The sequence below is a fragment of the Coregonus clupeaformis genome, chromosome 1 (assembly GCF_020615455.1).
Source record: "Coregonus clupeaformis isolate EN_2021a chromosome 1, ASM2061545v1, whole genome shotgun sequence".
Taxonomy (NCBI): domain Eukaryota; kingdom Metazoa; phylum Chordata; class Actinopteri; order Salmoniformes; family Salmonidae; genus Coregonus; species Coregonus clupeaformis.
In genome coordinates this window covers 93,575,927-93,590,942 of record NC_059192.1, presented here as the reverse complement: position 1 = coordinate 93,590,942, position 15,016 = coordinate 93,575,927, and the positions used below count along the sequence as shown (strand labels likewise).

Genomic DNA, 15,016 nt, shown 5'->3' with positions numbered 1-15,016 from the left:
AGACGATATCTAGAAGACCTACATTGAAATGTCATATACAGTAAACACAGATGGAGAACATTGTTTTTTATTCACAACATGCGTTCAATGCTGCAGCTACATGTTGTGAAAAAGTTTGCCCAACACCAGGTGCCAGTCAACATGCACAAATAAACCATTGTGTTATTGTACTCAAACTGCCTGTCCCAAAAAATAAAGCACTTTTAAAAAGGTGTGGTGACAGTGATATTTCTTAGAACCATTCTATTAAAGTCTTTTGAAAAACAAACACGAGGGGCTTGAAGTAAACTGAGATGTCCCTTAGAGAGTACTGATGTCTTCTAGAAAGCAGTATCTCTTCTCTCTCTCTGGAAAATGCAGTGGCAGATCACAAAACATCTCTGTGCTGCTGTGTAGCTCCACCCCGCTCAGCCCATCCACCCACAGTAGCACTGGATGGTTTGGTTTATACTGACACATTGGAACAATTTATTGAGATTCTCCTTCCTGTCTTTCAGTGCTGTCCGTTGTCACGTCAGTCAGAATCATGTGAGTTTGCTGACGATGGCTTGGTTGAGAGAGTTGAGTTGTTTAGTCCATTTGTCTAGGGCAGTGTAGCGCGCCCCTCCTCTCTTCTGGTAGTCTAGCTCCAACAGCTGGTTAACCTGGTCGATACGGCCTTGGATGGTGCTACAGGGAGGGAACCACAGCACAACACAGTGATCAGAGAACAATGGTTCAAACAAAGAAATAATTACAACACTAGAATGGACGTTGGCATCCTAGCAACATGACTAAGCATGTTTTTCCAATATTGTATAAAACAATGCATTTCTATATAAAAATGGGATCAACAACATATCAATATTTGCTTCAATTATGGTTCAAATGACACTAATCACTGTGGGTAGCATTTGAGTTGCAGTCATTGTTTAACTTGTTTCCCGGTTTGGTTTCCACCCAGCACCTTAACCACTGATGTGTGTACTCTCACAACCAATTATCACATATCTACACTACGCTGTCTGATGAAAACATTCCACCACCTCCACATTCCACTACATACACTACATATTCTGTTTCTGTTGAGCTCTGTGACGACGGTGGGAATGCAGTGTAAAATGTAAATCTATTGTTCCAGTTGACTGGCTGTAGATCTGATCTGGCTGAGGGCAGTAAACAATCCAATATACAGCAGTCTGCTATAGTAGCATGGGAAATAATAAAGCCATGAAAGAAAGATAGATAGATACCCGCAAACTGTTGATTTCTCCCAAAGTTTTATTTGCCCAACGTTTTGACCCAAAGGTCTTCATCTGGCTGACAAGGACCTTTGGGTCAAAACGTTGCACAATAAAACTGCGGGAACAATTAACAGTTTGCAGGTATCTTTCTTTCTTTCATCAGTTTACTTTTTGTAGCCTGCAAGTTACTGGATGTGCATGTGTACACTACTTCTAAACTAAATAATGAAACCAGTAATCAATTACAGATCTACAGTAAACTAAGCAGGACACTCAGGGAGGAATAACACAAACAGAGAGAGAGAGAGGAGAGGGAGGGAGACAGACTCATGCTGGCCTCCTGCATTCCTCAGGGTGCAATGTGGAAACAATGAGGAACTGAAAAGAGGAATTGTAATTATTCCCGTACAGGAAACATGTCTTAATACACATGCACAAGAAACATGCTCTGCTTCGTGCGTCATCTTGTGATGTCTCTGTGTCAGCCATGTTGATCATGTACACTATACACTGAGTATACTTGCTGTCCCCCCCCAAAAAAAAAGAGTTGTTTGTTCTTTCGACCAAGCGATTGGTCGAAATTTTAAAACGTGTATTCTTCAATTTATAGACATCCTTTATTTGAATAAAATCAACTATATATATATATATATATATATATATATATATATATAGGCTACTGAGCATGTCTGAAGCTTAAAGCACTGCGATTAAAAATGAAGACACAAATTACCAAAGGAGGGCGGCAGGTAGCTTAGTGGTTAAGAGCGTTGTGGCAGTAACCGAAAGGTCGCTGGTTCTAATCCTGAGCCGACTAGGTGAAAAATCTGTCGATGTGCCCTTGAGCAAGGCACTTAACCCTAATTGCTCCTGTAAGTCGCTCTGGATAAGAGCGTCTGCTAAATTACTAAAATGTAAATGTAAAATGAGGGAGCCAGAGATCAATATAGCCTAACCAGAAGAAAAAAACATGTTCCCAACCAGACCCTCCTCTTCCCGCTGCTGCTGGCCTTCACAGCTTCTGCCGTCAGGCTCCTGAAAATGCCGGTAATAGGTTACACCAACGGTCGGCAACCTTTTCCATTTGAAGTGGCAAGTTATCGTACCATTTCTACTGATCTGCGTGCCAGTTATGATTTTCAGATGCACATTTCGTGGAACAGTTTAATTCCATTTATAATAAAGTCTTCATATCTCAAAATCAATGTTCTATCCAAATGAAAAAGTAACTTCTATTGCCATTGCCATCTATGTAAAAATAGCCTACATAAAGCCTATAAATAAAAACACTGCAGCCTGCAGGTAGAAAATATCCTGATAAAAAGAAATATCCTATAAAATCACATAAGAAGTAATCAGGTAGGCCTTTCTTTATGACGTTTCCACTGGATCAGAGCATGACATTTTTTCCCCCTTTCATGCCGAGTGGTAATTGAAAGGGAGAGAGCTGGAAATATTTTTTAAATAGGCTACGTTGAGGAACTATTTTAATTCTCAATGGATGTAAAAACAGGCTTTGTTTACTTGCTGTTTAAGGCGAAGAAAAAATTACTTTGAGCTCCACAGTGATGGTGAGTTAAGACAATCAGAAATACTAATCAGATCCCCAAATGGGCACATTTATAAGCCTACATTTGCGCTCAGGCCAGGTATCCTAGGCCTGCTTCTGTGCGTCTCCTTACTCAAGATTGACAGGAGCGCTCCAAACAAAAGAAAATGAATAACTCGTAAATAGAATGGAAATAAACCTAAACTTTTTTAGTGTAGCCTAGGTTGTGCGCTCTGCAAACAATGTGTCCACTCCTACAATGACAACGGTAAGACTGTAATAATAATTTATTGAATGCATTAAAAAGCCACTGCTGTCCAAAAAAAACATTGCTGCACATCTGAAGTTCGCAAAAGAGCACCTGGATGTTCCACAGTGCTACTGGCAAAATATTCTGTGGACAGATTAAACCAAAGTTGAGTTGTTTGGAAGGAACACACAACACTATGTGTGGAGAAAAAAAGGCACAGCACACCAACATCAAAACCTCATCCCAACTGTAAAGTATGGTGGAGTGAGCATCATGGTTTGGGGCTGCTTTGCTGCCTCAGGACCTGGACAGCTTGATATCATCGCCAAAAAATTTAATTCCCAAGTTTATCAAGACATTTTGCAGGAGAATGTAAGGCTATATGTCCGCCAATTGAAGCTCAACAGAAGTTGGGTGATGCAACAGGACAACGACCCAAAACACAGAACTAAATCAACAACAGAATGGCTTCAACAGAAGAAAATACGCCTTCTGGAGTGGCCCAGTCAGAGTCCTGACCTCAACCCGATTGAGATGCTGTGGCATGACCTCAAGAGAGCGGTTCACACCAGACGTACCAAGAATATTGCTGAACTGAAACTGTTTTGTAAAGAGGAATGGTCCAAAATTGCCTGTTTGATGCAAAGGACATTTCCTAACAGATCATAAAGTATTATTTTTATTTTTAAATGGTAGTTTGGGCCACACATCAGATGCATGTCTAGAACAAACTTACTTGTCCAATATGCACTGCACCAACAAACTCTCCACGTCACAAACATCTATGTTCAGCTCCTGAGGCAGAGAAGACAGAACACAGGGTGTTACACTACAATCAATTCAAACAGCAACATCAATTACCTAATAAATACATTATCAATCTACTCAGCAAAGTTCATTATCGGATACATTATCAATACACACAGTGAAGTCAATGATTAACTCTAGCCTGGTCTCAGATCTGTTTGTGCTGTCTTACCAACTCTTATTGTAAAATTCATCACGCCAATGACCATGGGAGTTGGCAAAACAGCACAAACAGATCTGGGACCAGGCTAGTTAGTCCAGAAGCCAGTGCTGTCCTCAGACTTACCTTAGAGATGAATGGGATGTGTATTCTCGTGTAAGGTTTGATGAGCGCGATAAGGACCTGGGTTCTGATGTTCCGCAGCAGCTCTGGAAAATAAGACAACACAGCACTGATCAAAGTCTCTTCAGACACACACATCTACCAGAACACACACACACATCTACCAGAACACACACACACACACACACACACCTACCAGACACACACACACACACACACATCTACCAGAACACACACACACATCTACCAGAACACACACACCATCTACCAGAACATCTACCAGAACACACACCATCTACCAGAACACACACACCATCTACCAGAACACACACACCATCTACCAGAACACACACACCATCTACCAGAACATCTACCAGAACACACACACCATCTACCAGAACACACACACCATCTACCAGAACATCTACCAGAACACACACACCATCTACCAGAACACACACACCATCTACCAGAACACACACACCATCTCAATATGCAGCTACTGGTACATTTTGTCTCAAGTTTGTTGAAACCTCGTCTTCAATGCCACACTTCCATGTCTCGTTCATCAACAGATATGAGAAAGCCCACACACGCATAACTTCACAGATCTTCATTGTAAAGGGTTTAAACACTGTTTCCCATGCTTGTTCAATGAACCATAAACAATTAATGAACATGCACCTGTGGAACGGTCGTTAAGACACTAACAGCTTACAGACGGTAGGCAATTAAGGTCACAGTTATGAAAACTTAGGACACTAAAGAGGCCTTTCTACTGACTCTGAAAAACACCAAAAGAAAGATGCCCAGGGTCCCTGCTCATCTGCGTGAACGTGCCTTAGGCATGCTCCAAGGAGGCATGAGGACTGCTGATGTGGCCAGAGCAATAAATTGCAATGTCCGTACTGTGAGACGCCTAAGACAGCGCTACAGGGAGACAGGACTGACAGCTGATCGTCCTCGCAGTGGCAGACCACGTGTAACAACACCTGCACAGGATCGGTACATCCGAACATCACACCTGCGGGACAGGTACAGGATGGCAACAACAACTGCCCGAGTTACACAAGGAACGCACAATCCCTCCATCAGTGCTCAGACTGTCCACAATAGGCTGAGAGAGGCTGGACTGAGGGCTTGTAGGCCTGTTGTAAGGCAGGTCCTCACCAGACATCACCGGCAACAACGTCGCCTATGGGCACAAACCCACCGTCGCTGGACCAGACAGGACTGGCAAAAAGTGCTCTTCACTGACGAGTCGCAGTTTTGTCTCACCAGGGGTGATGGTCGGATTTGCGTTTATCGTCGAAGGAATGAGCGTTACACCGAGGCCTGTACTCTGGAGCGAGATCGATTTGGAGGTGGAGGGTCCGTCATGGTCTGGGGCAGTGTGTCATAGCATCATCGGACTGAGCTTGTCATTGCAGGCAATCTCAACGCTGTGCGTTACAGGGAAGACATCCTCCTCCCTCATGTGGTACCCTTCCTGCAGGCTCATCCTGACATGACCTTCCAGCATGACAATGCCACCAGCCATACTGCTCGTTCTGTGCGTGATTTCCTGCAAGACAGGAATGTCAGTGTTCTGCCATGGCAAGCGAAGAGCCCGGATCTCAATCCCATTGAGCACGTCTGGGACCTGTTGGATCGGAGGGTGAGGGCTAGGGCATTCCCCCCAGAAATGTCTGGGAACTTGCAGGTGCCTTGGTGGAAGAGTGGGGTAACATCTCACAGCAAGAACTGGCAAATCTGGTGCAGTCCATGAGGAGGAGATGCACTGCAGTACTTAATGCAGCTGGTGGCCACACCAGATACTGACTGTTACTTTTGATTTTGACCCCCCCTTTGTTCAGGGACACATTATTCCATTTCTGTTAGTCACATGTCTGTGGAACTTGTTCTGTTTATGTCGCAGTTGTTGAATGTTGTTATGTTCATACAAATATTTACACATGTTAGGTTTGCTGAAAATAAACGCAGTTGACAGTGAGAGGACATTTCTTTTTTTGCTGAGTTTATATACAGGCACACACATGCACACACAAACACTACTTACCCTCGATGTGTTCTCTGATGAAGGGGTCGTCCATGATACTACTATGGTTGGTCTTCAGTATCTTCTCAAACTCTGTGATGTCATTATTCTGATAGGAGCTGGGAGCAGACACACAACAGTAGAACAGTCACTGGGTTAGAATAATGATATAATAATCCATAAAATAATGATATAATAATCCATAAAATAATGATATAATAATCCATAGAATAATTATATAATAATCCATAGAATAATGACAATGATCCATAGAATAATGATATAATAATCCATAAAATCATGATATAATAATCCATAAAATAATGATATAATAATCCATAGAATAATGACAATGATCCATAAAATAATGATATAATAATCCATAGAATAATGACAATGATCCATAAAATAATGATATAATAATCCATAAAATAATGATATAATAATCCATATAATAATTATATAATAATCCATAGAATAATGACAATGATCCATAGAATAATGATATAATAATCCATAAAATAATGATATAATAATCCATAGAATAATTATATAATAATCCATAGAATAATGACAATGATCCATAGAATAATGATATAATAATCCATAAAATCATGATATAATAATCCATAAAATAATGATATAATAATCCATAGAATCATGATATAATAATCCATAGAATCATGATATAATAATCCATAGAATAATGACAATGATCCATAGAATACTGATATAATATTCCATAAAATCATGATATAATAATCCATACATCCATATATTGTCTTCATCCAACCACAACACCACCACAGCTCCACTATCCCACTAAAACACATTTCTAAATATTAGCCTTTTCAACATCAACAATCTATTCTTTTCTACAGTTCTGGGTGTGTTTAAAATTGTCCGTTTACATAACAACAAAGTTCAAATGCATGGAAGGAAACAGTTGGAGTCCTATTTTAGCCACCGCCTGTTTTATACTCCTGAGTGGCGCAGTGGTCTAAGGCACTGCATCGCAGTGCTAACTGTGCCACTAGAGATCCTGGTTCGAATCCAGGCTCTGTCGCAGCCGGCCGCGACCGGGAGACTCATGGGCGGCGCACAATTGGCCCAGCGTCGTCCAGGGTAGGGGAGGGAATGGCCGGCAGGGATGTAGCTCAGTTGATAGAGCATGGCGTTTGCAACGCCAGGGTTGTGGGTTTGATTCCCACGGGGGGCCAGTATAAAAAAAAAAAGATGTATTCACTAACTGTAAGTCGCTCTGGATAAGAGCGTCTGCTAAATGACTAAAATGTAATGTAAATGTTATGACCTAAGAGAGTGTGAATAGAATAAGGGAGGAGACCAGAGCTAAAGAGCAAATGGCCTCGAAGGTGCTTTTTATGGTCGATGCCATTCAATCCGGCATCCGCTGTGTTAACGAATGCGGAGCCCGTGAACGGTAGGGCATTTATGCTTCTCACGCTGTTCAGAGCAGAGATACCAGAAACAACTGCCCCAACTCACCTATCAACCAGTCATCGTTTGTGAGTCAAACACCGAGCTCACGGAGGCCTCTGCGTTGTTTCACATTTTGAGAGGTGTACGGAGCCACAGCCTATGCACACTTCCATTTACTTCTGCAATTGCATCATAATCGTAGAGCAGACCCTCTGTGTCATGGATGCCAGATTGACCATAAATTAGGTTGAAGAGACACCACACAGCTGAACCCATGGTTAAAGGATATCTTCACTATGTTACACCTCTATCTATTAACCACTTATATGTGATGTAAAACAATAACAGTTTGGGTCGACTGACAACAGAGCACAAATAAGTGGAAATAGGTTGTAAATAGTGAAGATATCGTTTAACTGATGCCCTGGCTTTCTACCCTAAAATATCACCAACACCACCATGGATGACCCAGAAGCAAACGTGTTCTTACCTTACTAGATTTGTCATGGCCAAGATCTCTGGGTCGTTTTTATAAGGTTTGGCCTGTCACAGAAAAACACAATAAGAACAGCCACTGTAATACAACACTTTATCAAGCAGTGTTTGCTGCAGGTGATTTGAATACCATTAATGCAATGTTGTTGCCGCCAACAATATAAAGGTGCGTGATGCAACCACCACGTGTTGCTATGGAGTTGTGAAATAAACAACGTATAAATATAACAATATCGGATAATCATAAAAATAGACTTGCCCTGAATCTGATTAGTCTAATATTTTCCAATATAAATCAGATGCAGATATTTTTCCCATAATGTCAGTGATAATGTTAGTAATCGCATAATTAAAAGGGGATAAATAAAATTGAATTTAACTGGACTTAACTAAACTGAACTGACTGAATGAGGGTTGTACCTCCTGTGAGTCGAATGGGTTGATTCCAGACTTCATGAGCATGTTGGCCAGCACCAGGTACTTCAGACAGGTGGTTCTCCTGGGGCTTCCTGACTCATCGTAGTTCTTAAACGCCTCAAAGAAGTCTGTGTGGGCCTTCTCAAACTCCCCCTCTCTCAGGTGCATCTTACCCCCACACTCTGGGGAAGGGGACCAAACCAGAACAGGCCTGTTACTACATCACATAAACACACGCAGTGACACACACACACATCTTTTTACCATATTAGCGATTTTATCCTCCAATTGTAAAAAGGTACAGTACTTGTCTGTGACTCTTTCAGGGTCTCGCCTCGATAGTGACAAATCTCCCTGAGACTCCCTACAGGTCAGTTTACAAGTCCTAACTATAGAATTACTATTCTAAGGAGGATTCTATTTCTATGGTCATTTTCTATTTATTCAATGTGTACCACTGTGTGTGTGGCTCCGATGCAATACATGTAATAGATACTGTTGACAGCTATGCTGCCTTCAGGGGTTCCTAATTCTACGGTGGTAACACTCACCCCTGATGACTCCCATGATGAGTGGGTGAGGGATAGCAGACTTGATGTGCAGGGACTGTTCATACAGGGCCTTCAGCTTCTTGTTGTTCTTCTGGGTTGTGTACATCTGGATCTCCAGAGCATAGATCTCCAGGAGCTGGGTGCCTTTCTTTAGGTCGTCCTCCCCGTCATCTGTCTAGAGAGAGACATAGATATACAACATTACAGATCATATACACATAACAGACCACAGATCTTCAACATCGTCTGTCTGCAGTGCACGTAGATATAGAGCATAACAGATCAGATATACACATAACAGACCATAGATCTCTAACATAATATGTCTGCAGTGCAGATAGATATACAACATAACAGATCATACTAGTATACAACAACAACAAAAAATACTGCTAGCAGCCATATTGGGAACTTGGAAGTTGGCTACTGTGGATCACTCCTAACCTCAGATGGCTGTGTAAACCCCATCCGACTAAACGTTGTCTCAGACTACCACCTGTCTTACTGTACCTGACAGGACTGGTGCAGCTGTCTGAGGATCTTCTGTAACTTCCCAAACTCCTCCCTCTCCAGGTACAGCTTGCCCAGCTGAAACACAACAACAGGACCAGTTAAAACAGGCTGAGAGACAACAAGAGGACTTCAGTTAAAACAGGCTGAGAGACAACAAGAGGACTTCAGTTAAAACAGGCTGAGAGACAACAGGAGGACTTCAGTTAAAACAGGCTGAGAGACAACAGGAGGACTTCAGTTAAAACAGGCTGAGAGACAACAGGAGGACTTCAGTTAAAACAGGCTGAGAGACAACAGGAGGACTTCAGTTAAAACAGGCTGAGAGACAACAAGAGGACTTCAGTTAAAACAGGCTGAGAGACAAAACAACAACTTATATATGTTTGTGCTATCACAAAAAAAGGGCTTTACGATGTTGTTTGGCAAATAATTTAACACAAACAGATCTGGCTACGAGTCTAGGGCATTGCAGAGGTAAAAACTCCCAAACACAGAGGTCTGAAACTGACAGGTCAGATATTGTCCTACCCATAGAAATAAACAGAAACATTGTGTACTACATGCATATGTCCCAATTATCTCCCCTTTCTCCCAAAGTGTGCACTTGTTCACTTCAATAATTTGAGAGAAATTACTAGTCCATGCCTCCACCAATCCACTGCTTTTAGGTTTTTATTGTAAGTAGTGACCGAGTGCACACTTTAGGAAAAAGGTAATATTAATGGGACATACCCTACCTTTGTGTTGGTTTTGAACCAGAGTCTGTCGTTCTTGGCGTCCTTCAGAGCGTCCAGAGTCGTTTCATAAAACTCCTGCAGCAGGTCCATCTGTGACACATAAAACAACCAACCACAACCCACATTTAACACCTCAGTCATGTAGAACATGGAACCACAGCCCCCACTAACACCTCAGTCATGTAGAACATGGAACCACAGCCCCCACTAACACCTCAGTCATGTAGAACATGGAACCACAGCCCCCCACTAACACCTCAGTCATGTAGAACATGGAACCACAGCCCCCCACTAACACCTCAGTCATGTAGAACATGGAACCACAGCCCCCACTAACACCTCAGTCATGTAGAACATGGAACCACAGCCCCCACTAACACCTCAGTCATGTAGAACATGGAACCACAGCCCCCACTAACACCTCAGTCATGTAGAACATGGAACCACAGCCCCCACTAACACCTCAGTCATGTAGAACATGGAACCACAGCCCCCACTAACACCTCAGTCATGTAGAACATGGAACCACAGCCCCCACTAACACCTCAGTCATGTAGAACATGGAACCACAGCCACCACTTCATTCACACCAACAGGACTGACCCAGAGTCAGTCACTTTATCAGCCATTTACAACAAAAGTTGTAAGAAATGTATATTGATATTGTTAAAAAGGTTAAATAATAATAATAATAATAATAATAATAATAATGGAATAACAAACAGTTCACATAACTTGAGATTTGAGCCAAAATAAAGATCTGAGCTTTGTTCTAGTTCCAGGTATTGTGTCTATACCTGTTTGGAGGTGGAGATGTAGTCTAAGATGGAGTTGATGGATTTCTCTGAGTAGTTTCTGGTCACAGCGCTCCTGATGTACGTCAACAGCTGCTTGTACCGAGACATCATTTCTGGGAAGTTGGTCTGCAGGACACACACAGTTTACCAGGAGACAGGGCATTGAGTTAAGTTGTAGTGGGAATGACAGTATGCTGTAAAGAAAAGAAAAAAACTCACAAGCACTAATCATATGGACTCAGAGACAGAGAGTTGACATTGAGATAACGCTACAGCGCGTTTAATTTCTTACCAGCTTGAAGTTGATTTTGATCATCTGTTTTAGGGCTTTGAACCCCCATTCTCCCTTCTCTCCCTCCAGCTCCAATACCTGCCAATGGAGAGTATACATTATATCATACATTCATCAATATGTGAGTGGAGTGAGTAGCCAGTACCCACCTTCTGGAAGCTGCTGAGAGCTGCTTTGGGTTCATCCTCCTTCAGTGCTTTGGAGTTGTAGTACTGGTTCTCCAAATCGACGTTTGGCTCTGAGTTACTGTCCTCGGAATATTCCTGGGTTGAGACATAAACTCAGGACATAAGTTAGCTGGCTATGAGCTAATACAACTCAGATTGATAACGTGACAGAGATGTTATGATTTGGGCTAACGGCTTGCCATAGTTGTTTACTAATGAGGCTAAGTAGCAAGCTGTTTTAGCTAACCAGCATCGGCGCATGCTCGGTTAAAGGATAGTTATCTACACCTAGCTAGCTGGTTAACTAAACGCTTGTATGTTCGTGGCTAGCTACGATAACATGTTACAAAAAATTGACTAGCATAGCTAACTCAGTATACTATATATATATATATATATATAAACTCAGTTTCCCCCATGCCAAGCAGCTGAGTTTAGCTAGCACTAGCAGCAACTTTGCTAGCTAGCCTCGCCTTTATGCTAACGTTAGCTGAACTAGCTATCTATCTAGGTAGTTTAGCTAACTAGCTATCTACCTCCTCTGCTCTGATCTAGCTAATGCAAATATACTACCTAAGGAAGCAGCTCTGATTAGACATTTAAAAAAAACAAGGAAATAGAAACGTATTATGTAAACTTACGCTTACCAGATCATAATCTTCTTCATCATCGCACATGAAATCATCTTCCATGTCAGACATCTTGACGGGTCTTCGGAAACAACAAACAAACCGCCAAACGCTACGCCGGTTGGTTTCAGCACAGTACTGCAGGATTCTTTCTAGTATTGTAGTTCGCTCTTCTATCCGAAGATGACGCTGTCACATCACATTTAGGGTGTGTTCGTAAATTCAATCTGGAGTGACAGGATGCGCTCTGGGCGTTCTTAAATTCAGAGCGTTTTCTCTGGGAGCGTTCAGAGCGCAAGCTGGACGCTCTGGCGGAGGAGTAGGGTTGATCCGAGAGTTCTGACCTCAAAACGGCAGTCAAGAACCCAAGCTTACTGGCTAACGTTGGCTAGCTTGCTAGCTACTTCCAGACACAAATGAGAGAATACCTCACTCTGACCATTTTACTCGCCCTAGGCTGTTTTCATGTTATCCAGAGCGTTAGTGATTGTAACTGTGCTGCTGGCAACAATTTAATTGCGCTATTTTGCAGACGTTTACTGACACCGGCCATATTCAACCGGTATTGAGCGTTCGCAAATTCATGAGTTATTCTGCGCTCTGGCACACAGACGAGAGTGCTCTAAAATCTGAGTAGATAGCCAGAGCGAATTTACGAAGATAACCTTGGTCCAGCTACAATTCAGAAAGAAGTTTAGATCTGTAAGATTTCTAGGCTTTTCAATTAATTACATTTGACTCACAGATACCTATGACTTACAGATAACTATCTTACGTTATCATCATAGAAATAGCCATAAAAAACTTGCATCACAAATCAAAGGGGCAAGCATGAGAACCATTAATTTATGTAGGAAGGGAGGGGGGAGTCATACACACACACACACACACATTGACCCAGTTGCAATCCCACACTGAGAAATGGGTCTGAACCATGACCAGAGGTTTTCAGCATTTTGATGGGGTCGAATAATTTGTTTAAAGGGATTTCAACAGGCCAGCCTCTGGGGTACACAGAGAAAAAAGCAGCCTTGGCAGTTGGTGAGGGACTGACTCACTGAGGTATGAACTATGAATGTGGATCTATTGGAGTGTTTTTTACTAACATTGCGTGATAACGCTGGGAGGCCGTTTCAGATTAGAGTGGAGTCAACCCCGTGGATCAGGTTTAAATATATTTCATTAGTATTTTTAAACAGTGTTGGCTGCCACTCTAGTTGATTTATCCCATTATTCTGGACCATGGAGTCAGTTGGAGCATAATATTCATAATATAACCTAGTGGATCCAACACCATAGAGAGGAGAGCAGGGGGGGATGTGTCAGCACGCTGTTACTGGGAAATAGGGCTCCTTTGTCACAATATCCAGTGTGTGTGTGTGTGCAGAGATGGGCAAAAATTACAAAATACCCTAAAGACTAATGTATCAAAATAAAATACAACAATAACCTCAACAACATTCTTAGTAACGGTAACAAAAATACATTTGACTTGCTATGACTCTGATATGTGGTTGTTTATCTGCTTTAGTTGAATGCACTGACTGTAAATCACTCTGGATGCCAAATGACCAAAAATGTAAATGTAAATATGACCACTTGCAAAGCATGGGTATTATTATTCTAATAAGCTACACCCCCAAACAAGACCACTTAATTTTTTATATTTTTTATCGAATGACTTCAGATGGGCAAAGATACAGCAACATGTATCTTATTATAAAATACCCTAAAGAATGTATGAAAATAAAATGCGAAATACTGTTGTCAACAAAACATTTTATTTAAAAAATGTATAGGCAAAATAACAGAAAATAAATAAGACAGACTATTTCAGTCAGATGTCTTGTGCAGTTAGAAATTGAACATATACATGTGTGAACACCAAATGTTTTTTCAATTTAAACTTATTTTAGAAGAAATAGCCCTTATATAATTTTCTATCGGGACTGTTGAAAAGTATTTGTATATTTTGAAAATACAAAATACAGCTCTCTAAAGTATATTGTTACAAAATACAGTGGACTGTAGTTCAGGCAGTGAAATACAAATTACAAAATACTCAAAAGTAATTTAAATACGTATTTTAAATACATAAATACTGCCCATCTCTCTGTGTGTGTGTGTGTGTGTGAAGGGTCTGTCAGCGCCTTTATAATTGTGTTGGGTTTCTATCAACAGGACCACTGGGGAGTGACTCTCTTCCTGTTACAGTTCCAGCTAGGGTGGAAACACACACACACACACACACACACACACACACACACACACACACACACACACACACACACACACACACACACACACACACACTACACACACACACACACACCTACACACACACACACACACACACACACACACACACACACTACACAGATAAACAGAGACGGGAGAGGGGGACTTTGAGTTGTAGTGGGAATGAGAAGTTGTTGTAGGCCAACAGAGGACACAGCAGGCCAGCTGTGATCAGTGATCAGCCAAAATCTGGTCTCTCTCTCTGGGCCTGTGATCAGTGATCAGCCCAGCTCTGGTCTCTCTCTCTGGGCCTGTGATCAGTGATCAGCCCATCTCTGGTCTCTCTCTCTGGGCCTGTGAGTCAACTGAACCAGGCTTCTTATTATCACACTGACTCACATTGTCTGTCTGTGATGAATAGGACCATTTCACCAACCTGCCAACATCAACCTACTGGGTAACATCAATCAATAATGATTAATTGACAGTCTCTCTGTGTACGTGCCTCAAGCTTCTCTTCCTCCAGCTCCAATACCTGCCAACGGACAGAATAAATAACCACCAGACATCTGTCTGTGTGTGTGTGTGTG

At 41.8% G+C, this 15,016-nt stretch overlaps 1 protein-coding gene across 2 annotated transcripts; it reads right to left on the bottom strand.

The window, feature by feature from the left end:
- Positions 1-51: 51 nt before the first annotated feature.
- Positions 52-12,370, bottom strand: LOC121579766 (COP9 signalosome complex subunit 2). 2 transcript variants are annotated; one of them, XM_041894650.2, is made up of 13 exons: positions 12,201-12,370; positions 11,542-11,655; positions 11,393-11,470; positions 11,101-11,226; positions 10,304-10,393; positions 9,564-9,641; positions 9,054-9,228; positions 8,506-8,684; positions 8,081-8,133; positions 6,172-6,269; positions 4,116-4,198; positions 3,759-3,817; positions 52-669 (listed from the first exon to the last, which is right to left on the bottom strand). In XM_041894650.2, exons 1-13 carry the CDS (start codon positions 12,258-12,260, stop codon positions 525-527), a joined length of 1,338 nt encoding a protein of 445 aa, XP_041750584.1. In that variant the 5' UTR covers positions 12,261-12,370; the 3' UTR covers positions 52-524. The 2 variants fall into 2 exon arrangements, with proteins under 2 accessions (XP_041750584.1, XP_041750592.1); XM_041894658.2 differs by having other exon boundaries at positions 12,207-12,367.
- Between the last annotated feature and the right edge of the window lie 2,646 nt (positions 12,371-15,016).

What these genes read in the sequence shown, in the direction of transcription:
- LOC121579766 (XM_041894650.2), bottom strand. Translation starts at nt 12,260, where the DNA reads ATGTCTGACATGGAAGATGATTTCATGTGCGATGATGAAGAAGATTAT. An exon ending in ACATCTCCACCTCCAAACAG is followed by an intron (nt 10,394 to 11,100) that starts GTATAGACACAA and finishes TATGTGTCACAG; the next exon opens with ATGGACCTGCTGCAGGAGTT. An exon ending in ACATCCCATTCATCTCTAAG is followed by an intron (nt 3,818 to 4,115) that starts GTAAGTCTGAGG and finishes TCTCTGCCTCAG; the next exon opens with GAGCTGAACATAGATGTTTG.